The sequence below is a fragment of the Triticum urartu genome, chromosome 4 (genome assembly GCF_003073215.2).
Source record: "Triticum urartu cultivar G1812 chromosome 4, Tu2.1, whole genome shotgun sequence".
Lineage (NCBI taxonomy): Eukaryota > Viridiplantae > Streptophyta > Magnoliopsida > Poales > Poaceae > Triticum > Triticum urartu.
Genome location: NC_053025.1, coordinates 113,324,105 through 113,349,500, shown reverse-complemented (window position 1 = coordinate 113,349,500; position 25,396 = coordinate 113,324,105). Strand labels below are relative to the sequence as shown.

At 43.6% G+C, this 25,396-nt stretch overlaps 2 protein-coding genes across 2 annotated transcripts; both read right to left on the bottom strand.

Annotated features, from left to right (window-relative positions):
• Nucleotides 1-3,736: 3,736 nt before the first annotated feature.
• Nucleotides 3,737-6,703, bottom strand: LOC125550948 (60S ribosomal protein L10-like). Its single transcript, XM_048714082.1, has 4 exons — nt 6,571-6,703; nt 4,781-5,282; nt 4,586-4,667; nt 3,737-4,080 (listed from the first exon to the last, which is right to left on the bottom strand). Exons 1-4 carry the CDS (start codon nt 6,578-6,580, stop codon nt 3,970-3,972), a joined length of 705 nt encoding a protein of 234 aa, XP_048570039.1. The 5' UTR covers nt 6,581-6,703; the 3' UTR covers nt 3,737-3,969.
• An 11,719-nt stretch (nt 6,704-18,422) lies between these two features.
• LOC125550947 (calmodulin-interacting protein 111-like) lies at nt 18,423-24,934 on the bottom strand. Its single transcript, XM_048714081.1, has 11 exons — nt 24,586-24,934; nt 24,023-24,184; nt 23,095-23,930; nt 22,827-23,016; nt 21,828-22,035; nt 20,946-21,403; nt 20,118-20,544; nt 19,551-19,631; nt 19,236-19,426; nt 18,926-19,143; nt 18,423-18,836 (listed from the first exon to the last, which is right to left on the bottom strand). The coding sequence occupies exons 1-10, from the start codon at nt 24,880-24,882 to the stop codon at nt 18,973-18,975; spliced, it is 3,021 nt and encodes a 1,006-aa protein (XP_048570038.1). The 5' UTR covers nt 24,883-24,934; the 3' UTR covers nt 18,423-18,836; nt 18,926-18,972.
• Nucleotides 24,935-25,396: the final 462 nt, after the last annotated feature.

The window sequence follows — 25,396 nt, the reverse complement described above, 5'->3', positions numbered from 1 at the left end:
AAAGGTGACATGGAAACTCTAGTGCCAGCGCCTCGTCCTGCAGGAAGTATACCTCCAGGCAGCTGAAGGTGGACATACGGCCGGAGAAGACGTGTACCTGTGTTTGGAGGCATGGATGTATGGAGCATGCAGCTAGGCCATATCCCAAGTTTCCAACCCCACAGCAGCAGCACACACAAACGCACAAGCGAAAGAGAAAGGCGAAAGGCATGTTTGGCATCATTGCGGTGTTTAGATCCGGAAGAGACGCTAGTCGGGTCGGCCTACTTTTCTTTTTGCCACCCCCGCCGTGCATTGCTTTAGCTCCAAGTGGCACCGTATAGTCTTGCATGCACTACAAAATTCCTGGTGCATATACGTACGTATATCCCAATCTTATTTGTGTGCATTTCCGTCCGTGCTCTGTGTATATGAAACAAAACACAGCTAATTAGTCTCAAGATGTTATGTTGGCTTATTAGTCTCTCCGAGGTGCTTATAGGGATAAGGTGTGCGTTCATAAGGATTGTATGCTTATGTATGTGAGCGACTTTGATTGTACTGTGTTAAAAAAATATGAAACAAAATATAGCTAATTAGTCATGAAAACACGAGGCGTATCATTCGAACTTAGCTAGGTTTATGAGTTAACTAAACAAGGAATACCGCCTCTCAACTCTGAAGAGAAGAGTCGGTGTATCGGTGTTTACGTGACTTGTAACTTGATCTTTATTATATGAATGAGACATGTACTAATATGAAAAGAAAACTCTGAAGAGAAGGAAGGGCGTGTGGCAGAAAACATGTGACATGCATGCTCTATAAACCAATACGGCAATACGTACATGCTTTTGTCCATCATCAACAATTTTGCATTGTCTTTAATATATGTGCGTACTCTAGAAAAACAATACATGCTTTTGTCCATCAATCAATAATTTGCATCGTCTTTAATATATGATACGCACGTTCTGTGTATTCTAGAAAAAAAATACTATTTGCATCGTGCAAAGCTTCGAAGACGATGCACAGGGGTACAAATATACATACACATATACCATATATAGTGCGATCTACGTTCGATCTTAATCACCACGTACGGCCCTACTTCACGACCGGCCGGGACGCGCGCACGGGCCACCGAGATCCACCGCTCATCATCACAGCTCCACACAACCCAACCCTCTACTCTAGCTAGCCAGGCTCCAGCTGCCACCAGAAAAGAAGAACCGGGCCGGGCGAGCTTTTGCCCCGTGCGGCGTACTACGTCTTTCGGGCAGCTGCTGCATCTCCTCCGCCTCGCAATCGCTCCCAAAACTGGCGGTCACCACTCACCACGGCTCCTGATCTGATCATGGCCGCCTTGACTGCCCTACCGGTTCCATTCCATGCATGGGGTCCTTTGAATTCCAGTTTCAATTCGTGGCAGCCTTTCTTCCCTTGGCCTGCACTGGCCGCGGGAGGGGAAAGGCCCACGGATTCAGATCAGATCTGTGTGTTTCTGATGATGACGGCGAGATTATACATACATGATACGTACATCCGGGCAGACCAAGGATGCATCCACCTTGCCCCTGCTGGTGCCAGAAATTTCTTATTTTCTCTGTTCAAAATTAGTTGGCGCTCAAACAGATGTGTTCATTCCAACTTCGTCCGGTGATACAAACAGCCTCAACAGAGCAAAACTCAATGGAAGAAATCATATGAAAATTAGTAGGGGCTCGTTCGGTTTGGAGGAATTGAGTAATTGACTTGCCTTATTCCTACGCGTAAAAATAAGCTTTGAGTAGATGTGTAGTTTTCTCCAAAAATACAAAAAATGAATATTATTCCTATGAAATTCCTGTACGCATTTCCTACAAACTGAATGCATATATAGGAAATTTTCCTATGAAATCCTTGTTCCTATGTTTTTCTTATAAAAATCCTCCAAACCTAATGAGGCCTAGGATGTGAGCAGTTTCCAAAAGTTTTTATAGTCCGTGTGTATATGAAAGGGCAATGATGGTATAGTAGGTAACATTCTGAACCCTGCATAGAATTCTGAACCTGGGTGAGCATGCGACTTGAGTCCTGCCACCAATGAAAGCACCGATTGACTAACCTCACACAACAATGATTGGAAAATACTGGACTTATAGCTAGACAGAAGAAGAAAAGGGGACGGTTGAATTGGTTCACGTATGTTGGTATGGTACAGACAGACTTCTCAACAGAACTGAATTGAGAAATATATTCTGGTTTCTGCTCTTGAAAAGGTGAGAAATATATGATTTTCCTTTTGCTGATCATCTCTTTCTAATGTTCATGAACCCGCTAGACTCTGGATTGATTGTAGTAGCTCTCTAGAGGTTTCCGGAAGCTGTAAAGAAAACAATTGATCTTGTTATGGGAACCAGAAAATGATGATGGTGAATCTGTACTTAAGCACCCTACTTTCCTTTGTAACCTGTGTATATCGCCCATTTATTTGCTGGATCTCGTTTTTCTTCTCTTTTTTCACTGCTGGATGCCTGGATCTTGTTCTTAGCATGATGATGTTGTGCAAACTCATCTTAAGTGAGGTAGAGTAATTGATTTTGTTGGCCATGTTACGGTACCTGTGTTCAATGCGCTCAAAGTCGAATTTAAGTAATATGCCATCCTCTCTATACAACATGATCTTTTTTTAGATGTATACAACATGCATTTGAAAACTCTTGGAAGATAGGCTTTTGTCCCGTTTTATGAACTGTCAAACCAAGAAGGAGCTTAGGATGAAACCCCACACGGCCAAGCTAGATACATGGTGCTCATGAGCACATCTAACAAAGTTACGAACAAAGCAAGCACACAAAGGATAAAAAGGAGAAATGACGCATGACCCCACTGAAGCCCTCGCCCGCTAAAACGTTCGTTAAGATCTATATCATTTGATGATGCCATGTGAATCGCTATGTGAAGTGTATGGCTAACCAGATAACGAAGCAGACTACTATGAGACAAAAGATCATCTTTCTAAAGAGATTTGATTTAAAATTCTTATATGTCCAAGATCAACACAGAAATTTGTTCAAAGGTTTTCCCTTTGTCTATGTCAACAAACTATTTGAAATACCTCGACTTATTTAGAACCAGTCCAGAGTCAAATAGCAATGATTTGAGGCACTTCGATTAATATAGGACTTCTGGCCCTAAAGGGAGAACGAGGGAAACGGATCCTCAATTCAAAGTGGGTAAACAAAGTTCCATATATTGAAGCCGCTACATGTACTATGTGAATGGTGCACAATTACTTTAGCATCGGAGGAGTAGCCACCGCTCTACCTTATAGATGGAAGGTTAACTGTTTAGATTTATGTGATCATTTTTTACACAGGGTTGTTGAATATTAACAACTTATTACATAGAAACCATTTTTTCAAAGCAAGTTGAACATGTAAATTTATTAGTGGAGAAGAAGCCCACCACATGGAACTGCCGTGAGATTGCCGCAAGTGCGCAGAACCGCCCTGACTGTCGCACCAGCGCTCCACCAAGGCACGGCTTGATTGTCAAGGCCAAGGAAAATTGGGAGACAATGGAGAACATTGTGGAAATACAATCAAACTAGGTTAAATGCAACTGAACGCAGTAGCAACATTCCCTTGAACACTAAACTGTTATAAGCAGATTAGGTGCAATTTGAGCAGCATTACCAATATTTACTTGAATGCCTCAAGTAGAACAGAACAAACAAACAAGCATAACTAGCCACACATCAATGAAAGGTGATTTTGCATAGGCAAAAGTTATACATCATTCATAGATGATCCAGAAAATTCCAGCACTTGTAGATAACAATCTCAAGAAAGTGCTAAAACAGGACAACTGCAGATATGTCAACCTCCACCATGAGAAACGGTCTACAGTAAAGAACTACAGAAGTAGATTATACTGCAGCCAGCTGCCATCTTTACTTAACACTCGTTCAAGCATGGGGAAATATACTGGCTAAAGCAAAAACAAAACTCATGAGTTCCATCTAGCGAAGGAAATGGTCTGTGCATGCTTCAACTGCCTCAAGCCAGGATCGCCTGCCCAGGGGCGCCGTTTAGCAATGGGGCCATGGACACCAAGCAGCTGCACAAGAGTTGGAAGAAGAATCAGTACGAGACTGTGTGAGATAAATGTTACAAGTATAAGAACCAACAATAGACAAGCAATTCAATATGAAAGTACATGGAACGAAAATATACCAGCAAACAATACATAGAATTATACAAGTTCAGAATATGATGCAAGAGAACTATGACAAGCAGTATATAGGAATATAAAGATAGTTATTAAAAAAAACATATGGTCATTCAGGTTTAACTTGATATTAACCCTTAAGTAAGCATCATGTTAACATGGAACAAATTTGACCAACTTAGTACCACTGATAGATTATTATTAGGAATCAGAATATTTATATTATGATACACACAACAATAAACTGGAGCTCAGACTTGACTGTAACAAGCAGTAAAAATGTGGAATGGAATTAAGCAACCAACATTACATTTTAAGTTTTGCGAATTGTATAGTCTAGTAGAACAGAACTGAAGCAAACATTAAGATGTTTCAGTGGGAAAAAATGTATCACCTTAGCATTGACACCATCAGGCACGATTCTTCCCTCACTCTTGTACTTGATGTAATCAGCCTTGTTGAACTTGGTAAAGCCCCTGGAAAATCAAGTGCAGATTAGCAATGCTTCAATCTAGTCATCTCATAGAATTTCCGACTTTCCATAACACAATGAAACAACCAGTATAATTTGATAAGACAGGTGACATACCACTTCCTGCTGCAAATGATCTTTTGACGGCCAGGGAACTTGAACTTGGCACGGCGGAGGGCTTCATCAGCATGAACAGCATTGCTCTCCTTGCAGCGCACAGATAGGAGTACTTGGCCAATGTCCACACGAGCACAGGTACCCAGAGGCTTCCCAAAAGCACCCCTCATTCCAGTCTGGAGCCTATCAGCCCCGGCACATGAAAGCATCTTGTTGATACGAAGGACATGGTATGGATGGACCCTGACCCTCAGGTGGAACGCATCCTTTCCAGCATTCTTCGTCATGTACTTGTTGCAAGCAATACGGGCAGCCTCAAGAGCCTCGCTAGAGACATTCTCCTTTTCCCAGCTGACCAGGTGGACGCAGGAGGGGAACTCATCCACTCCCTTCTTCTTCATCCCAACATCATAGATCCTGATCTTCGGGTCAGGTACACCACGACAGTACCTTGACTTGGGGTATGGCTTGTTTTTTATCTGGCGGTAGCACCTAGCAGGTCCTGATCAGAGGAACAAAGCACCAAAATTATTAGAAACCAAATACACATGGAGGGGTCTCAATTATCAGCATTGAATCAGGAAACAAAAATTTGAATAATAGAAGAGGTAAAGCTCATATCAATCAACAAAATACATTAGCTAGGTGCAATCAGAGAGGAACAAGTCAACTTGAATGACACCTCAGAAATGCTTTCACTAACCAAAACTTCTCAGAAAATCAGCACACAGTTTATAATATGTAAGGTGGCAGCAGAAATAGAAAATATTGCAGTCATGGCTTTCCATGAAAGCAGCACAGGTAGAAATTTACTTCTTACATAACCCAAAGGGAAAGTTGTGGCTGTGTGGCCAAATTTAAATCATACAAAGATTCTCTACAAATTACAGTGAACCTACAGCCTTAACCAATGAAATGTATACAGAAGGTAATAGTTAATACCAACATTAACACAAATCAAGCAACAAAAATGGAATGGGGTGACATAGATAAACACCATCATATACTCCACAACAATAATTCTGGTTTTAACGAAGTCCACAGAAAATGATGTGGATCCTAATAAACAGACAGTGTACAACTAACATTTTTTAGTAACAACATCATACGTCACATCTGAAACCTATAAACACATTAACATATTATTACAACAAGACCCATGCAAGAAAAATCAGAGGTATTGCAGAGTAGCATGGTTACAAATTGGCAATCACAATATACACATGAAACAGAAATGATTAGGAGAGTAAAATTCCCTGGAAACCATGCCAAACGAACAGCTTTTAGACAATACTGTTGCCCTAGTTCTGAAGAGGTTAGAGCTCAACATTAACACGATATTGATGATAGCAAAAAAGATTTGTATAGACAACAGCCGATCAAAGCCACACAATCTACATCATACAACACGGGGAAAAACTCTAGGACCAGAGCATCAACTTACCTACAAGGTGTCAAATGCAAATAGAACCAGCATTGCCAAGTCTAAAGGGAATAACCACGGCATCCATCCAATTTTACCCGAAACGCATAGGCGCAGAGATGCCAAACACCGAAAACTCGACAGCGGTGGGCAGAGACGTAACCCTAACATGATACCATCTCAAGGGAACTCGCGCGCGTCGACATCTCACACAGGGCTAGACCGCTAGATCAGGCAAGACCAAGGCACGGGAGACAAAACCCTACCTCACAGCCGCGTCCACACATCGCACGGATCGAAACGTAGCGAGATTATTACAAGAAAAGGGAGGTAGGGAACGGAGATGGGACGGATCGAGCGATCTTACGTCTCCCCATGGCGAAGGCGGTGGCGATGCGACGCAGGCGGGAGAGGAGGAGGCGACGGCGGCGGCGAGAGGAAACACAGGAGCAGTAGGGTTGGAGCCGGGGAGGGCTTATATGCGGATGGACGTGGGGTGGCGTGGCTTCCGCGGTGGACCTGGGGCCCCACGCCTCGTTTGGCTGGGCCGGGTAACGTGTTAAAAAAGACCTGTTTACGGGCCCAGTGACCAGAGTAATTTAATCCTCTCCTGGTGACCAAGGAGCAACTAGTCGAGCGCTCCTACCAGGTGCGGCAGCGGATTTCCGCGTGCCATGAGGCAAACAAGTTTTTTTAGCGTTTTCGTGCTCCCCTCTCGTTAGGGTTTTCGGCTCCTCTCGGCGGCGGCGATCGATCGCGCCACCGTAGAGTCCCTCGCTCCCCTCTCCTTCCCTCTTTGCCGACGCTAGGGGCTCTACGGACCTCTAGACTGGCGGGGGCAAGGTTGTTTTAGGGACCATACCGCCCGCGGAACCAAATCCCTCGGGCAAGGGAAGATGGAGAAAGCTACTTCGGGATCGGGTAGCGGCGTGACAGATCTGGAAGCCATGATGGACGAGCTGGGCCTGAAGGAGGACGAACTCCAGGATGTGGTGATCGAGGACGATGAGTTGCCAGTCGAGGCGACCCGTTGGATGGCCATCGCTAGGGTTCATACTAAGAAGACCTATAGTCAATATTGGTTTTACAGAAATATGCGGGTGGCTTGGGACTTGGCAAAAGAAGTGAAGATTAGGCCGCTTGAAGATAACCTGTACACAATGCAATTTGAGTGCTTAGGTGACTGGGAGTGCGTGATGGAGGATGGTCCATGGAGTTTCAAGGGTAAAGCAGTGGTGTTGGAGGCATACGACGGGTTCACAAAACCGTCAACCATTGAGCTAAACAAGGTTGACATGTGGATTCAGATTCATGATTTTCCGGATGGTTTCTTCTCAAAAATCAAGGCCTTGGCGTCAACAGTGGGAGAGTTCATCTATGCTGAGCCACGGTCCCAAGATTTTGAGGGCAATTTTGCACGGGTGCGGGTGAAGGTTGATGTAACAAAGCCTCTCAAGAATGTTGTTTCATTGGTGGTGAAGAAGAAAGATGCTATACATAGGGAAATATACAAGGTGAAGTATGAACGTCTCCCTGACTGGTGCGCCGTGTGCGGATACATGGGTCACCTGTTCAAAGAGTGTGGGGATGGAGTTCACGATCCAAAGGCATTGGTTTTTAAAGATCTGAAAGCATCATGGTTCAGGGGCCCGGGCAGTGGACCTGGAGAAGGAAGAACCAATGGTGACAACTCTGGAAATAGGACTGGCCGAGGAGGTGGACGGGGTTCTGGCCGTGCGGGAAGAGGAAGGGGTCGTGCAAACGACCATAATATGTCAGCCACCAGTGAGAAGGATGGGACGCAGGAGAGGGACACATATATGGAGGAAGGAGACAGAAACAGAAAGAGGGGGGCTGTAGTGGCGGATCCTGTCCTGCTGCTACCAGCACCCGTGGACAACTCAATCAACCCTGCTGCGTCGTCCTCCATCGAAATCCCACCGAGTCCGTCATCCAAGCAAGAGGCAAAGAGGAACAAGACCAACTCCATATCCAGTGAGAAAAACAGCGGAAAGAACACAGCTACGAGCAAGAACAATGATGCGCGTTTGGCGGGCCTCCCAGTGGGGTCGCGCCTAGCGCAATGAGTCTACTCTGCTGGAACTGCCGCGGGGCTGGCAAACCCGCCGCAGTTCAAGAGCTTCGTGAACTAATGAAGCAATATGCCCCCTCTGTATTATGCATTCTTGAGACTCATATAGAGGGATCCAGAGTTGAGAATATGGCTGGTTCTTTAGGTTTTAATAAAAGTTATGCTGTTAGTAGTTCGGGAAGGAGTGGTGGTTTAGGAATTTTCTGGAATGATGAAATAAAGCTTGAAGTTGTTGGCTATTCTCAGTATCACATTGATGCAATTATTGATGAACTTGTAGATGTTAAAACGAGGGTGACTTTTGTCTATGGTGAAGCACAGGTCAGTGAAAGATACAAAACCTGGGATATGCTCAGGGGAATCGTTGGCTCAAGCGATATACCCTGGCTAGTCCTAGGCGACTTCAATGAGGTGTTGCACGCTCACGAACATGACGGTGTAGGGAGCAGAAGCCAAGCACAGATGGCGGCTTTCAGGGATGCTTTAGATACATGTGGCCTCGCGGACACTGGATATATTGGCACGGACTGGACGTTTGAGAGAAAGGTAACAGGCGGAACATATACACGTGTCCGTCTGGACAGAGGGGTTGCCAACCCGGCCTGGACGATTGCTTTCCCGTCAGCAACATTGGAGCATGGAACAGCGGCCTCGAGTGACCACGCCCCGCTCATCGTGAGCTACGTGCATGGCGCATGCAGCCGGGTCCCGCGCTCGTTTAAATATGAGGTGGCGTGGGAACGGGACCCGACTCTGTCCCCTGTTATCCAACACGCATGGCAGAGTAGCGCGGGAGATTCGGTGAGGGAGATAAGCGACAAGATGCATTCATTAGCACAGGACCTTGGCCAGTGGGACCGTAGCCACTTCGGGAATGTGCGACGTGAGATTCAGCAGCTAAAGGCACAACTACAAGAGTTATGAGCGATCCCAAACAGATTCGGGCCAAATCATTGGGAGATTAAATTAATTGATAGATTGACCGAGCTTTATCACAGAGAAGAGATACTTTGGAGGCAACGTGCCCGGTTGGAGTGGCTGATGCATGGCGATAAAAATACACATTTCTTTCATCTCCGGGCAAGTAGAAGAAGGAGAAAAAACCAAATAAAGTCCCTCCAGCGTCCGGATGGCCAGGTCACGGAAAATGTTATAGAGATGGAGAACATGACCACAGCCTTCTATCAAAATCTCTATACATCAGAGGGGGTACACGATATGGAGCAGGTATTGAGTACGGTCCCAACAAAAGTAACTCAAGCTATGAATGACATGTTAAATGCCCCATATACAAGCAAGGAGGTGAAAACGGCTCTGTTTCAGATGTACCCAATGAAAGCACCTGGTCCCGACGGATACCCAGCGCATTTTTTCCAACACCATTGGGACATTTGTGGGGATGAGGTTACCAAGGCGGTCCTGAGGATAGTGGAGGGTACGGAGTCGGCGGAGTGTATAAATGACACAATTTTGGTACTCATACCAAAGGTAAAAAAATCCAACCCTACTATCTCAGTTTCGCCCAATCAGTCTATGTAATGTCTTGTACAAGATTGCTTCCAAGGTTATATCTAACAGGCTCAAGGTAGTTCTACCTGAAATAATATCAGAGGAGCAATCAGCTTTTGTTCCCGGCAGGCTGATTACAGACAACATCATCACAGCGCATGAATGTTTACATTTTATGAAGAGGAACAAGGCCAAGAAACATCAGTCGTGTGCTCTCAAACTTGATATGATGAAAGCTTATAATAGGGTGGAGTGGTCTTATCTGAGGGCCATAATGTTAAAGATTGGTTTCACAAACAGGTGGGTTGATATTGTAATGAGCTTGGTCACCACAGTCAAGTTCTCTGTTTTGTTCAATGGGAAGAAGTTACAACAATTTATTCCATCAAGAGGAATCAGACAAGGGGACCCAATCTCTCCATATTTGTTTTTGTTGGCAGCGGAGGGCCTTTCGTGCCTGTTAAAATCTAAAAGTGAGTCATCCAACCTGGGTGGACTACAGGTAGCCCCTACGGCGCCACCGGTAAGCCATCTTCTATTCGCTGATGACAGCCTGCTGTTTTTCAAAGCAAACAATGTGGGGGCAACTGAGGTGCACCATGTCTTGGACACTTATTGCCAAGCGACTGGGCAGCGCATCAACTACTCCAAATCTTCAATCTATTTCAGTAAGGGGGTTCCTGATGCGGTCAGACAGGAGATCAAAGATACACTCCACGTTCCCAATGAAACACTAAACGAGAAGTACTTGGGTATGCCATCAGACATAGGAAGCTCAAAGAACGGTGCCTTCAAATATCTCAAGGACCGACTCTGGAGCAAGGTTCAAGGATGGATTGAACGTACTATGTCCTCGGCTGGTAAGGAAGTTCTTGTCAAAGCTGTTGCGCAGGCTGTCCCCGTATTTTCCATGTCATGCTTCAAATTACCTAGAGGCTTATGTGAACACTTGAATATGCTCATTCGAAAGTTTTGGTGGGGTGCAAAGGATGGAAAACGTAAACCACACTGGGTCTCCTGGAAAACGATGACACAACCCAAGGGAATGGGAGGTCTGGGTTTCAAAGATTTTGAACTTTTCAACTTATCCATGCTCGCCAGGCAGGCGTGGCGCTTGTTGCAAGACCCAGAGTCGTTGAGTGCTCGAGTATTGAAAAGTGTATACTACCCGTCTTCCGATATACTCCAGGCTGAATTGGGCAGCCATTCGAGCCAGGTATGGCGGGCCATCATAGAGGGAAGGGATGTTCTTAAGCAAGGATTGATAAAGAGAATTGGCAATGGAGCAGACACAAACATATGGACCGATAACTGGCTACCCAGAGAGGAGATGATGCGTCCCTACGGGAGTATCTCGCCAAATTCACCAACACATGTGTCAGAGCTCATAACTACTGTGACCGCATCATGGAATAGACAGCTTGTCCAACAAACTTTCATGCCTATGGATGCTACAGTTATCCTCGGTATGCCAATATGCACTCGAAACATCATAGATTTTTGGGCTTGGTTTCATGAGAAAAATGGTACTTTCAGTGTTAAATCAGCCTATAAGATGCTAGTAGCCATCAGAAACAGGAGAGAAGCGTGGTTGGAAGAAATCCCGGGTCCTTCCAGCTCGAGGGCCGAAGAAGGTGCCTGGAAAACATTGTGGAAAACGGAAGTACCGGGCAAGGTACGGATGTTTCTTTGGAGACTATCTAAGCAATCGCTACCGACCAATGACGTCCGTGCTCATCGCCACATGACTGACTCGCCGCAGTGCGGTCTATGTGGAGTTTGGGATTCCTGGCGTCACTCACTGATCGAGTGCACCTCCTCTAGGAGCGTGTGGGCTCTTATTGATGAGGAAATCACGCATAAAATAATAGCTACAGTTGAGCCACAAGCAAAGCAATGGTTATTTACGTTGATGGAGTTGTTATCACGTGATGAATTTGCACTTGTATCGGTGGCATTATGGTCTATATGGCACGCAGGCGCAAGGCAATACACGAAGCTATTTTCCAGTCGCTCCAGGCGACCCATGATTTCATCACACGGTACATGGCTGAGCTTGGCATAGTCAAGGAGAAGATGCAGCAAACTGTGGTAAGGAGTGTTACTGCAAGACAGATACACACCCGACCTCGTAAGCCACCGCCGGGACACTACAAAATCCATGTGGACGGCGGAGTGCTAGGAACCAGGGGAGGTTCGGCGGCAGCGATATGCAGAGATGAACATGGGAACTATATGGGTAGCTCCGCACTTGTCGTTCAAGGAATCACAGATCCACCAACTCTAGAAGCAATGGCGTGTCGAGAGGCCTTGGCTCTAGCAGAAGACCTGGGAATCCAAAGCTTCGTGGTCGCCTCCGATTGTCAACAAGTGGTCTCGGATATCAACATCGGAGCAAGAGGAACTTATGGAGCAATTATCAGAGAGATAAACCTTAGATCATCACCTTTTATTTGTAATTTTGTTTTCGAGAGTCGTGCTATTAATGTAGAAGCACACCGCCTAGCCAAGTTTTCTTTTACGAGAGGACCGGGTCGCCATGTATGGCTTGGTGCACCCCATGACCTCAGATGTATCCCACACCATGTGGATTTTCATGAATAAACCTGGTTTTCACCCCTCAAAAAAAAAGTTAACGAGCGCTCCTTCGGGAGCATCGCAACGATCAGCGCCATTTGGCGCGCTCTCAGCCATTCGCCATGTGTTGCGCTCTGGACGCTTCCTTCGGATTTTGTTTTTTTTTCGCACACGTTTTCGGCTTTTTAAACGGGTTTTTTCCCGGGTTTTTTGACGTTTTGGTTTTTCCCCGGTCTTTCTTAGCTTTTCGATCAAAAAAATTGAAAAAAAAATATTTTTTGCGCGAAAAAAATGCGTTTTCTTTTATTTTCCTTTCGCGAAAGTCACGGTTTTTCTTCCGCGAGAGGCACGGTTGTGCTTTACGAGAGTCACGGCCATGACTTTCGGAAACAAAAAAAATATACGTTTTCGGTTTTTTTTCTTTCGCGAGTCACGGTTTTACTTCCGCGAGAGGCACGGTTGTGCTTTTGCAAGAGTCACGGCCGTGCCTCTCGGAAAAGGGAAAAACAAAACGTGTTTTCTGTTTTTTTTTCTTTCGTGAGAGTCACGGTTTTGCTTCCGTGAGAGGCACGGTTGTGCTTTCGCGAAAGTCACGACCGTGCCTCTAGGAAAGGAAAAAACAAAACACATTTTCTGTTTTTTTCCGTGAGAGTCACGGTTTTGCTTCCGCGAGAGGCACGGTTGTGCTTTCGCGAAAGTCACGGCCGTGCCTCTAGGGGAAAAAATACGTGTTTTCTGTTTTTTTTTCTTTTGCGAGAGTCACGGTTTTGCTTTCGCGAGAGGCACGGTTGTGCCTTCGCGAGAGTCACGGCCGTGCCTCTCGGAAACGAAAAAAAACACGTTTTCTGTTTTTTCTTCTTCCACGAGAGTCACGGTTTTGTTTTCACGAGAGGCACGGTTGTGATTTCGCGAGAGGCACGGGCGTGCCTCTTTTGGAAAGGGAAAAACCGTGCTCCATGTTCGGTTTTTTCACCCGGTTTTTTTCGTCTGATTTTTTCGTGAAAAAAAAAGTTCGTCAAAACCTATCAACATGAGATCTAGTTTTGAGGATCTCGACGCGAGGAATCCAGTGGTAAAAACGGTTCGAGATTTGGATGCACGGTTTAAGAGATAAAACGTTTTGAATAAACGAATCTATGAAAAAAGGGAAAACTCCCAAGTTGCGACAAGTGGCGCGCTACATGTGCGCCACTTGTCGCAACCTGGGAAAGTGGAGTGTTCTTTGCAATGAGTACTCCTTAATTAGTGATTTCGTGGTGACCAGGACAAAACCCAACAGAATTAACATGACACATGTCGCCTGCAAATGGCTAATGACGTTTGCAACCCATATCAAAATTCAGTTTTGCTAAAGCACATCTAGATGTGCATAAGTATTGCACATCTAAGTCCTAAGTCATTGATCTTACATATTTATTTTTAAATTTCCACCCTCAACGGATAGCTCGAGATGATCAATCTTGAAGTGAGAAGAGAAGGATTGCCTCAGTCCAAGACGCGGAACAACAGAGTTTTCTTTTGGAGAAACACTATTATTATGGGGCTGTACACGCGGTAGAAAAATTACGCCAATCTGTTAAGATATGGTATGCGACAAGTGAATATTTGAAACAAGAAATAAATTCAAATTTTCGGATAACAGATCCTTCTAATCCAGTCTATTTAATGTCTTTTTCAGGAGCCAGAGGAAATACATCTCAAGTACACCAATTAGTAGGTATGAGAGGATTAATGTAACAAATTTCTCTTATTCTCGTTTGTTCCTCCTTTTAGATAAATACTTAAAAATCCCCTTACAATAACAAATCCAATTTAGAAGAGACTTCCTTCCCGTGTTGGGAAAACTTTTCTTAGGGGTGAAGATCTCGGCAAGATATGAAGTTCTTGAAGAATGAAAAAAACCAATCTTCTTTTTAGTATTTTAGACTAAATTCTTTTGTTCCTCGATGCTCAATTAAACCCTCTTTTTTTAAGATGGAATCGTCCTCACAAGTTCCACATCCCTAAGATTTTTCACATCCGCTGATAATTTTTGAGATATCAAGTGCTTTTGCATCCTTGATTTAGGGCTAGTTCTTTTGGCGGCTTAAAAATTAAGCCGCCTCCTCCCTAGTTTTTGTCATAAGCCCCCTTCCTTATTTATTGGGGCTTCTGAACTAGTTATGGGATTACTAATCTAGAAGCCTCCATGAATTTTGGGAGCGGCTTATTTTTTAAGCTGGGGAGAAGCAGCTTATTTTTTAAGCCGCCCAAAAGAACTGGCCCTTAGAAAGGAGATGTTCAGGGTTGTTGGTGTTTCATATGCCGAAATTGTTGCCTCTATGAAAAGTATTCCCTTCATTTCACAATGTAGTGCATCCCCGTTTTTCAAGAACTAAGTTTGACCATACATTTAATCAACGAGACCGACTGCGAATTCAGTGATATATTTTTTGCCCCCGCTGCAGTCGGTTTCGTTGGTTAAATTTATGGTCAAATTTAAATCTCGAAAAGCATGATTACATTATATTGTGAAATGAAGGGAGTACTGGATTTGCTTCCAAGGATGGCATGCGAATAAACATTAAGACTGGCACATCTTTGCTCAGGACAACTTTGTTGACTGACTAGTTCGATGGATTTTCTTTGAATCAAAGGCCCTGAACTGGTTCAAAGGAATAGGAAAAAACACATGAATTCCGATAAAGATGGTCAACTCAAAGTCAAACCCCAAACATTCCCTGAAGTTCAAAAGTCACTATCAATGAATTCCCGAGTATAAGGGGGTGTTTGTTTCCAGGGACTTCTTTGTATAGGGACTAAAAAAAGTCCCTTTTAAAGACTTTTTTACCAAACGGGAGGGACTTTTTAGGAACTAAACTAGACATTTGGGACTAATTGAAGAAGACTCTCAAGGAGAGTCTTTTTTGGGACTTTTTGGAACTTTTCTAACAATGCCCCTCCATGCATTTAATGGCCCGCCACCCTATGGTGTTGTTTGATTGTTATTTTTCTATATACTAGGGGCAATATGGTCATTTAATCTCTATTCCTAATGGAGCAGTTGGTAGTCTCACTTTCAGGGTTTTTTTCGTCCCACCACTTTCGTCCGGGTTTTTTTCGTAGGTTAACCGTCGTAGATTTTTTTCGTCGCCCCCCCACTTCATCGGTTTATTTTCACTTCACCCGCTCACACAACGAAAAAACTGAACGGATCAGAACTTTCCATACTGACGCAAATTATTTAGTAATGTCTTTATGTAAAAGAATCAATCACAATCAATCTCTAAAGATCAAATCTGAATTAATTAATCTTCATAACGTTTGTTTCCTTCCGAATCACGTCCATAACTTTCTTTCCTTATTTGGGCAGAAACGGTTTGGTAGCAGAGATTAGGAAGCTTCCTATGAATGTAGTAATAGGAAGTATTCTTTTTCTTGATGATTCGTTTCCATGCATGATGATAGTAAATTAAGCCAACATTCACCACTATTTATCAACGTCATCAATCGTATCCATTCCTACCAGTTTTAAGGGAATCTGCTCGCTATGTCTTTTTTAAAGGGATCCGCTCGCTAAGTCGTCGTCGCACGTTATTTTCACAAGCAATTCCCCTAAAAAAAGGCGTGGGTATTGGTAGTTGAACGCCCGCTAGGTTTTTCGCCTGTCCCATCCTCGCGCTGTGCCGCCGCCACCCACCGAATTTCCAGCCGCCCGAGCCCGTTAACTTCGCCAGCCATCGGGTCGACTGCCCCCGCCCCAAACCCCCATCCCGAGCACTAGCTATCGCCACCACTTGGTAGTCTCGCTTCCAGGTTTTTTTGTCCCACCACTTTCGTCCGGTTTTTTTCGTAGGTTAACCGTCGTAGATTTTTTTCGTCGCCTCCCCCACTTCATCGGTTTATTTTCACTTCACCCTCTCACACAACGAAAAAAATGAACGGATCAGAACTTTCCATACTGACGCAAATTATTTAGTAATGTCTTTATGTAAAAGAATCAATCACAATCAATCTCTAAAGATCAAATCTAAATTAATTAATCTTCATAACGTTTGTTTCCTTCCGAATCACGTCCATAACTTTCCTTCCTTGTTTGGGCAGAAACGGTTTGATAGCAGAGATTAGGAAGCTTCCTATGAGTGTAGTAATAGGAAGTATTCTTTTTCTTGATGATTCGTTTCCATGCATGATAATAGTAAATTAGGCCAACATTCACCACTATTTATCAACGTCATCAATCGTATCCATTCCTACCAGTTTTAAGGGAATCTGCTCGCTATGTCTTTTTTAAGGGGATCCGCTCGCTAAGTCGTCGTCGCATGTTATTTTCACAAGCAATTCCCCTAAAAAAGGCGTGGGTATTGGTAGTTGAACGCCCGCTAGGTTTTCCGCCTGTCCCATCCTCGCGTTGTGCCGCCGCCACCCGCCGAATTTTCAGCCGCCCGAGCCCGTTAACTTCGCCAGCCATCGGGTCGACTGCCCCCGCCCCAAACCCCCATCCCCGAGCACTAGCTATCACCACGTTGCCACCCCAAGCTCCACGCCACCGGGAACGAATCAAGAGCCATCCCGACACCGCCGTCGCCGGCCCAGCACCTCCAGCCTTACATGGACAGCTTCAATGTGCAGTCTCCCTTGCTGCCTCACCTTCTGCCAGCGCATGCAGCGGCGGGGTTGGACGCGTGCGTGCTTGCTAGCTTGCTCTCCGTGCGTACGTACTTGCTCTGCGTGCGTCCCACCGGCCAATGCGCATGATGCGTGTGTGCCTGCTTTTCTGTATGTGTATGCCAGCGTGATGCGTGTGTGCGTTGCTGTGTGTGTATGATATAGATGGCCCGAGTGTGTGCATGTTGTGCTCTGCTCTCTGCTGATCTATGTGTTGCTGTTCCTGCTATATGTTCATGCCATACAAATGAAATTTCTGTTAATCTTCTGTCATGTTGAGTTGGTTCTCTCTGTCTTCTGAGGGGGTGAATGCAAAGCAGTCTATTAAGCCAGGCACTATTGCTGAGCTAAATTGACAAAAAAATATTGATAGCCATAGTTGTAGTTTAAGTAGTAGCGAGTTGTCTGATATGTATAAAGAGCCCGTTGCAACTGAGCCCGTTGCTAATTGACAAAAAAGGTCGCCAGTGTCACTTGATATGTATGAGAATATTAAATGTATTATTAACATGATTAATATTGAACTCTTAAAGTTAATATGGCCCCGTTGCAACGCACGGGTGTTCTTCTAGTAACCTCTAGAAAGAGACTAGTGACTTTTTAGTCTCTGCAAACAAACAAGGATGGACTTTTTAGGGACTAGAGACCTTTTAGTTGGGACTAGAAAAAGTCCTAGGACTTATGAACCAAACAGGGCCTAAGATGTGCATGCTTTGGCAAAGTCTCCAGCCCCATAAATATTACTCCCTCCATTCCAAAATACAGTGCGCCCGCGCTTCCCGAGGTCCAACTTTAACCATAAATTTAACCAACGAGACCAACTACAGCGGAAGAAAAATTATATAATTGAAAACTTCTTTCGAGTACGAATTCACTGATATAATTTTTGCTCCCACCGCAATCGGTCTTGGTAGTTAAATTTACGATCAAAATTAAAGCACGTGGATAGAGGAAGCACTACATTGTGGAATGGAGGGAGTAGTTCATGTGTGATGCGTAAATCAATAACTCTAAATGCGTAGTAATTTGAAAAGGAGGTGCAAGTGAATTGTAAAATTCACGTGTTTCTTGTCCTTTAAAATAGAGATCAAAGGAAACTTGCTTCATATTTCCTTCTGTTCCATTTGTTTGAACCAAAATGCAGAGGATTCTAGCCTTTTCATCCCGCGATCACGGGATCTCGAGCAGGGATTCCAAACTCCCCCTGCCAAAACTTCACGTGCGAAAGACCACTCAATGCCATTACTGGTGGGCTCAGTTTCATTTGGAACATTTCCCTAAAAAAGTTTCATTTGGAACAGGTCTAAATGTGCACAAATTTGAATAGGTGTGACGACCAGCATCTAGCAATCTCTACAGCAAAAAATTCTATACACTCCACGGGTACTCGACTATTGAAATTGCACAGGCAATTGTTTAGTGATCAGTATCCTCTATTTCAAGAGCTACCACTACAAAATTAGTACTGCTAGATCAGATGGAGATCCATGAAAAGGATGAAACTCATGACATGCACTACTAGCTTTCACCAGAACCAAAAATACAAAAAAGAAATCAGCTGCATGAAATGCTGGAGAAGATCATAGTACAACTGTCAGCATGGATTCCTTTTTCCTTTTGTTTGGCAAGGCCAACATGGATTCTTCGGAGCAGATCAGTAGAATCATTGTGAACATCAGGCTTAGATACAATAACCAAGTGAAGAGAAAACGACTGCAGACCAAGCAATAACGCCCATTTCTCTTGCCGATCCCATATCATAGCTGGCACTACCAAAAATGAGGATTGCAGTCTTGTGCATACAGCTTCTGGTATTAGCGGAACCAATAAAGTACAAAAACAACACGTTAGAATTCAATGACTCGAGGTAGTATGGAGAAGATGAGGGATGGCTTACAGTGAACTGCTCTCTGCTATGTACAGACAGAAGAATCTTATGGGCCACTAAATGGCAGGTTCGGTATGTGTTCCGGGCATTGTTGCTTTATCTGTGTCATCAACGAGTCGGCGGAATCGTGCCGCGAGTTCTTGGTAAAACTTCATATCTGATGGACTTACTCGGTCGATTGCCGACTTGAAGTGTGTAGTTGCTACTTCTGGGATGTCAAAGTTCTCCTGGTGGAAATGCAAATAGTCTATCAGCAAGCTTCTAGTGAAAATACATCTACTCATCATGTACCAGAATGGGCAAAGAGCAGGTAGCATACATCAAGAGCAGCTACAGCGGCTTCCCTGCAGACGAGCTTTATGTCAGCACCGGTGTAGCCTTCTGTGAGTCTAGCGAGTTCGTTTAGATTAACATCGTGACTGCAGGGAATGCTGCGTGTATGAATCCGGAAAATATCTTCACGGTCAGCTTCATCTGGTGGCTGAACATCAAGCAGTCTATCGAAACGACCTAGTGCATACATCATTCATTTAGTTGAACCAACATAATACAGAAAGCATTTCATATGTAACCCAAGCAAGGAACAAAGGCCATAAAATACATGTGCATAGTCCGTGTAGTTAAGATGGATGACCTGGTCTCAGAAGTGCAATGTCGATTTTGTCAGGACGATTCGTAGCTGCAATAACAGTGACACCAATCTTTTGGTCCAAACCTGTTGCAATCAGAGTAATTATAAATGGCTAAAACCTAACCAGCAAAGATATTTAACATGAGTCCAAATCGTAGGTTATCAGCATTTCCAACTAAGAATGGAAAGACAAGCAAATAGCACAGAACCAAGTAACTAATAACACAGTAAGATACCAGGGCCTCAATTTTGACTAGTAATTACCGTTAGCCCATTAATGTTAGGTGCTCAGTTATGTGAACACCTTGGGTGCAGCAATAACATCCATTTTAATGTATGTAACCTAGGCTTCTTATATAAGATTATTCTGTTACTTGTATCAAGAATGAACCACATGTGTGGAATCAACCAGTAGAACCTAAAGAAATCGTAGAGACGTCAGATCTAATCTAATTTGCATGCTTGACTGCTTGGTTTGTGTAGCGACGGCCTAATAATCACAAGAGTAACCTACTCCCAAAGGAAGTAGGGAAATCAACCAACAGTCCCTAAGGAAGTACTAAGGCTTACCATCCATTTCCTGTAGCAGCTGACTGAGTACCCTATCAGCAACAGATATGCCATTATTTCCATGGCCACGAGTTACTGCAAGCCCATCTATTTCATCAAAAAATAATATTGCAGGCGCATTATCCTTCGCCTTCGCAAATAATGATCTCACTGCCTTCTCAGAGTCACCGACCCATTTGCTGAAAAGCTCAGGACCCTTAACTGCAAGGAAATTCATTTTTGCTTCAGAAGCTACGGCGCGAGCCATCAATGTCTTACTGCAACCTGGTGGTCCAATCATTAACAATCCTCTAGGAGGGCGGATCCCTAAGCGTTCAAATGCGTCTGGGCATTTCTGTGGCAACTGGATGGCTTCAATTAACTGCTTCTTAATCCTGGCTTGACCACCAACATCCTCCCATTGTACCTTCGGAAGCTCTAGCATTACCTGTACAGGAAATGATGGGAGGTATCATCATTGTGCTATGTTCTACAGATCACACATATTTTACTGATGTTGATGTTTATTTCTCACAAGATAATAACACATCACAGAGCATCTCAACCAACCAAATCAAGAGCACCTAACATTAAACTGGATCATTATAACAGAACTTCATATCATCCTGAACTGTGCATGTTTTAGTCTAGTTTTCACTTCTCGTCGGTTGGAATTCATGACGCGGATATTGACACAAACATATGAAAAGAAAAAGGGAAAAAAAAGAGAGAGAAGAAATGTTTCTTACAAGATAAGAACTATTATGAAAGAAACCACAGCAAGTAATAAGAGAAGAAATCTGAAAAAAGAAACACTAAATGAACATATAAGGTGCGTAAAAATGATACCTCACGCATTGCACTTGGTCTAACTTTCATTTTAGCTTGTTCAAAGTCATCTTTAATCACCAACAATAGCAACTCATCTTTCTTATCATTCAGCTCGCTACTTTCTATGATATCACCTCTATTGGTCCAGCTATAATCCTCCGTTGACATGGTTAACTTTGAGAGAGATGATGATAATGAGCTTATTTCATAACCCAAAAGGCCATCAATTTCTTGAATATTAGTCTTTTCTGCATGTGTGGCACGATCACCAAGTGGTTGAGTTGAACTTTCTTTTACACTGATATAACGGCGAAGAGCACTCAATGCAGCCTCGTTGCAGAGTGCAGCTAGATCAGCACCCACGAATCCATGAGTGGCAAAAGCAAGGCACTCAACTTCCTCACTAGTGAGAGAGTGGTGAACTCCACTTAGAAGGAGGTGAAGTATGTCCAGCCTCTGTCCTGGAGATGGTACTCCTGCAAGTGAGCCATTTTACAGACAACGAATTAATCAACTATGAGTTACTTAACAATTTATCAACTGGACAACCGTGTTATTTCAACATTAGGCTTGTCATTGATAATAGTCAGCTTGCATTTGATGCCATCTATAAGCGCATGGCCAACCTCAGTTTACCCTAAGTTATGAAAACAGCTGCTGAAGTGACACAAGTAACAGTATATACAGGGGCATAACGTCTCTTAAGTAGCACAAAGTACTTAGAATGCAAGATAATTGTCATTTCACCCCAAACAGATCATGTTACCACCAAAAAGAATCCTAGATGATTCGGCACATATACTGGTACTGGTTTTAGTTGCACACAATACCTTAAAAGAGAAAAACACTGACCTAGAATAGATATAAAGCTGCGGTATATGAAAAACATCAGAGATCTACCTATTTCAATTTCTTGATCGAATCTTCCTGGGCGCAGTAATGCACGATCAATACTTTCAGGCCGATTTGTAGCAGCAATCAGGATAACACGATCATTACGGCCAATCTCATCCATCAGTTTTAACAGAGTGGCAATCATTCTAAGAGATAACTCCTCGCCTCCATCCTTCCTGGCTGGAGCAATCGCGTCCAATTCATCAATAAATATCTAATATCAATGAAGGTACATATTATCAATCCTCAATATTGTTATAATTAAGAGATAACATACTTCCTCATTGTAATATAGAGAAACCATTGGTAATTAAGTAACTCAATCCATAGGCATAAATAATCAGCAGCTATTGTTAATTAGACCATTCATAAGTCCTCATCATAGTATAGAGAAACCATTTGTAATTACATACTTCATTCAATCCATAAACGTTGATAATCAGCAGCTATTACTAATTTTGATCAGTAATGACAGCTATTACCCAAAATCTACTTCATAAGAGATTTTTGTTTTTTATCTTCTTCAAATAAAATAACAGTGTTAAATCGATTTTAAAATGGTAACTTCACTTAAAATGTAAAACAAAAATTGTAAAGGATGAGGTTCCTCCAAAGATGGATATCCAGTAAAATGCATATAGGCATGTTGAATACTTTTATCAAACCTTTATTTTCATTTTGAACACTAAGGGATAAACATTTGAGAATAGGAATCATTTTAACTCAGATTCCAGAAGTCATGAACAAAAGATTGCTCATTTTTCTACCCATGATACAGGGTGAGGGAGATAATGTTAAGAAATTATGACATTAGCCTCCTAAAAAGGTACTTCCTCCATCCGGAATTGCTCCGTCCAGATGTATCTAGCACTGAAATACGTTTAGATACATCTGTTTGAGCGTCATCTAATTCCGGGCGGAGGTAGTAGTATATTAGAAGTAAGTTTCAAGTGCAGTTGACATGACAATAAAAAGAAGTGGTTGGCCATTAGAAGAAAATCTAACCACAGCAGGTGCAGCTTGCTTAGCTGAAGTGAAAGCATCATACAATGCTTGTTCACTTTCACCGTGATACTGACTAATGATCTCTGGTCCATTGATTGTAAAAAGATTGGCTCCCAGATCATAGGCACATGAAGAAGCAAGAGAGGTTTTCCCTGTTCCAGGTGGACCATAAAGAAGAATACCTTTATACCTGCAATGAACCAACAGTATATTCTTAACTAACAAATAAATGTGTGTGCAATTTAGCAGGGACAAGTTCACACTATACCTTGGTAAATCATGCAAACCATTCCTCGGCAGACTAATTTGATCTGCCAGCGAAAATGAAATCATTTCTTTTACTTTTGCTGATACTTCAGATAACCCACCAAGCCTTTGGTTAGGATTGGTATCTTCATTTCCTGTATCAGCACACACGGAATATTCTGGTGGGAGCCCTAGCTTATCTGACCCAAACTCCTTTGAAGATGACAAATCAGAAAGGTGCACTTTTGTGGTTCTGTTGACAAGGAACAAAGCAGGGGTTTCAACCAATTTACCAGAGACCTCTGCATTAGACATTGAATTGTTTTTCTCATGCACTACATCCAGGGCAGAACCATCTGTTTCTGCACGCAAAACTACAAACATAGATAGTTTCCCGCACATTGGGAGAGGAACGTAGTTTCCTTTCAGTAAGTGCCTACCACTGAGCCACCGTGATGCAGAAGTCTGCAGCAAGTCATTTATTTTATCATCTGCCAATACTGATTTTGCAGTGGCTTGATCCAAGCACAATGAAGAACCACTGTAAGATGCACCGTGATGGGATTCATTTCTGCATGGAGAAGTTGAAGGAATCCTTTTAGGTGACTCCATAACCATCACATTTCTTACAGGATGGCAATCAGACTCTGACTTATTATGGCTGCATGGTGCAACTTTTGGTGGAACTAGACTAAGGTAGAGATCGCTGCATTTTATCACCCTCAAAAACTCACCACCATCAGTTTGTTTTGGGGCTTGAGATGTATATAGGGGGCTAATTAACAAAGGACGACCTACTACAGGGTATCCCAGCGTGCAGGCAAGGTCCCAAGAGAGCTTGATGCCATTCTTTTGAACCTGATAAGAGTGACCATCCAATCAAAAACTTTTATAGTTTCGTATTCGCGACAATTATACACGAAGGGAAGAAAGATAACAAAGGCACGTACCTCACATGAAGGGAAAACTTTGGCAGTCACAAAGTTCACCCCAGCTTCATTAGAGATGAGATCATTGTCCACATCAAGATCAAAGAATCTGGTGCACTCCTCAAATAAGCTATCAAGTGGGAATTCATCTAAACTGTTACTACTTGAAGAAATGAGTGACACCTAAGAACAAGGAGACAGAGCTCAGCTGACTTGAACAAAACAACAGATAGACACTGGTAAGCTAAAGTTTTATCTTCATTGGAACCCATGGGAAGCTCGAATGTCAGTTCTACAACCAGGGTATCATAATCCACTGTATGTGTTAATCTTGTTTTCAGCAACAAGCTGTAAATATGATGCTTTGTGGCAGTATTGAAAAACAGTGTGGATCAATCAGCACATATTCAATTGAGCAGATAGAACATCAAGGGGCCACTGTGAGATACATCTACACAGTCAAAGGTCGGCTCACAATCGAAATTTCAATAGCAAGAACTGATGTTACATGGAGCATGGATTGAAGTGTAAAGTCTAGTAAACTAGTTCGGTGCAGAAAGAAATCCTAATTTTGAGGAGCATACAGAGACGAGACACCCATGCCGCAGCCCGGAGCTGGCCATGGCGTCCCCGGAGAGCCAGAGCCTCCCCTCGCCACCACGAATCCCGCCCCTGGAGACCACATCGAAGACGGTGCCGGTGAAACAACCGGCGCCTCCGCGGGGTACGAGCGCCGGGTACCGCGCCGCTGCCGCTGCAGCGGTGGACGGGAGGTCCAGGATGCAGCCGCCGGTGCCTTCACGGGCGCGAGAGAGGGGGGTACGAGGTGACGGCTGCGGGGACACCGACGGCTTCTGCTTCTTCTTGCCCTTCGAAGACATGGCGGCGGTTCCGGCGAGCTTTTGGGGTTAGCTAGGGTATAAGAATGGGAATTTTATTATGTCTCGAGAGAAGTCCATATTAGTACCTCCTTCAAGTCCATATTTACCCTCCCCTGTTGTGGAGCGTCGCCAAATAGGATTTGATCATAAGAAACTTTCAAATTGGAGTTAAATTGAACTAAATTTGCTTAAGAGCAACTCCGACGCGCCACCCGAACGAAAGGCGGTTTGTTCGTTTGGGTCGGCCCGACGGACATTCATGTCCGCTTTCATATTTGGGTCGGCGCTTGCGTCCAACGCTGACCCGACTCATTCCTAAGGTGGCGTGAAAAAAAAACATAAATATTTTAAAAATAGAAAACATTAATTAAACATTAATGCCGGCCACAAAGGCTGGCGAGAATCCACGAGTCCACATTACATTAAGTACAAACATTTAATTAAGCTAAAAATTAGGAGGCGCGCTGTCTTAGGCGTCCTCGTCCTCGTCATCGGAGCCGGTGAGATCGACGAG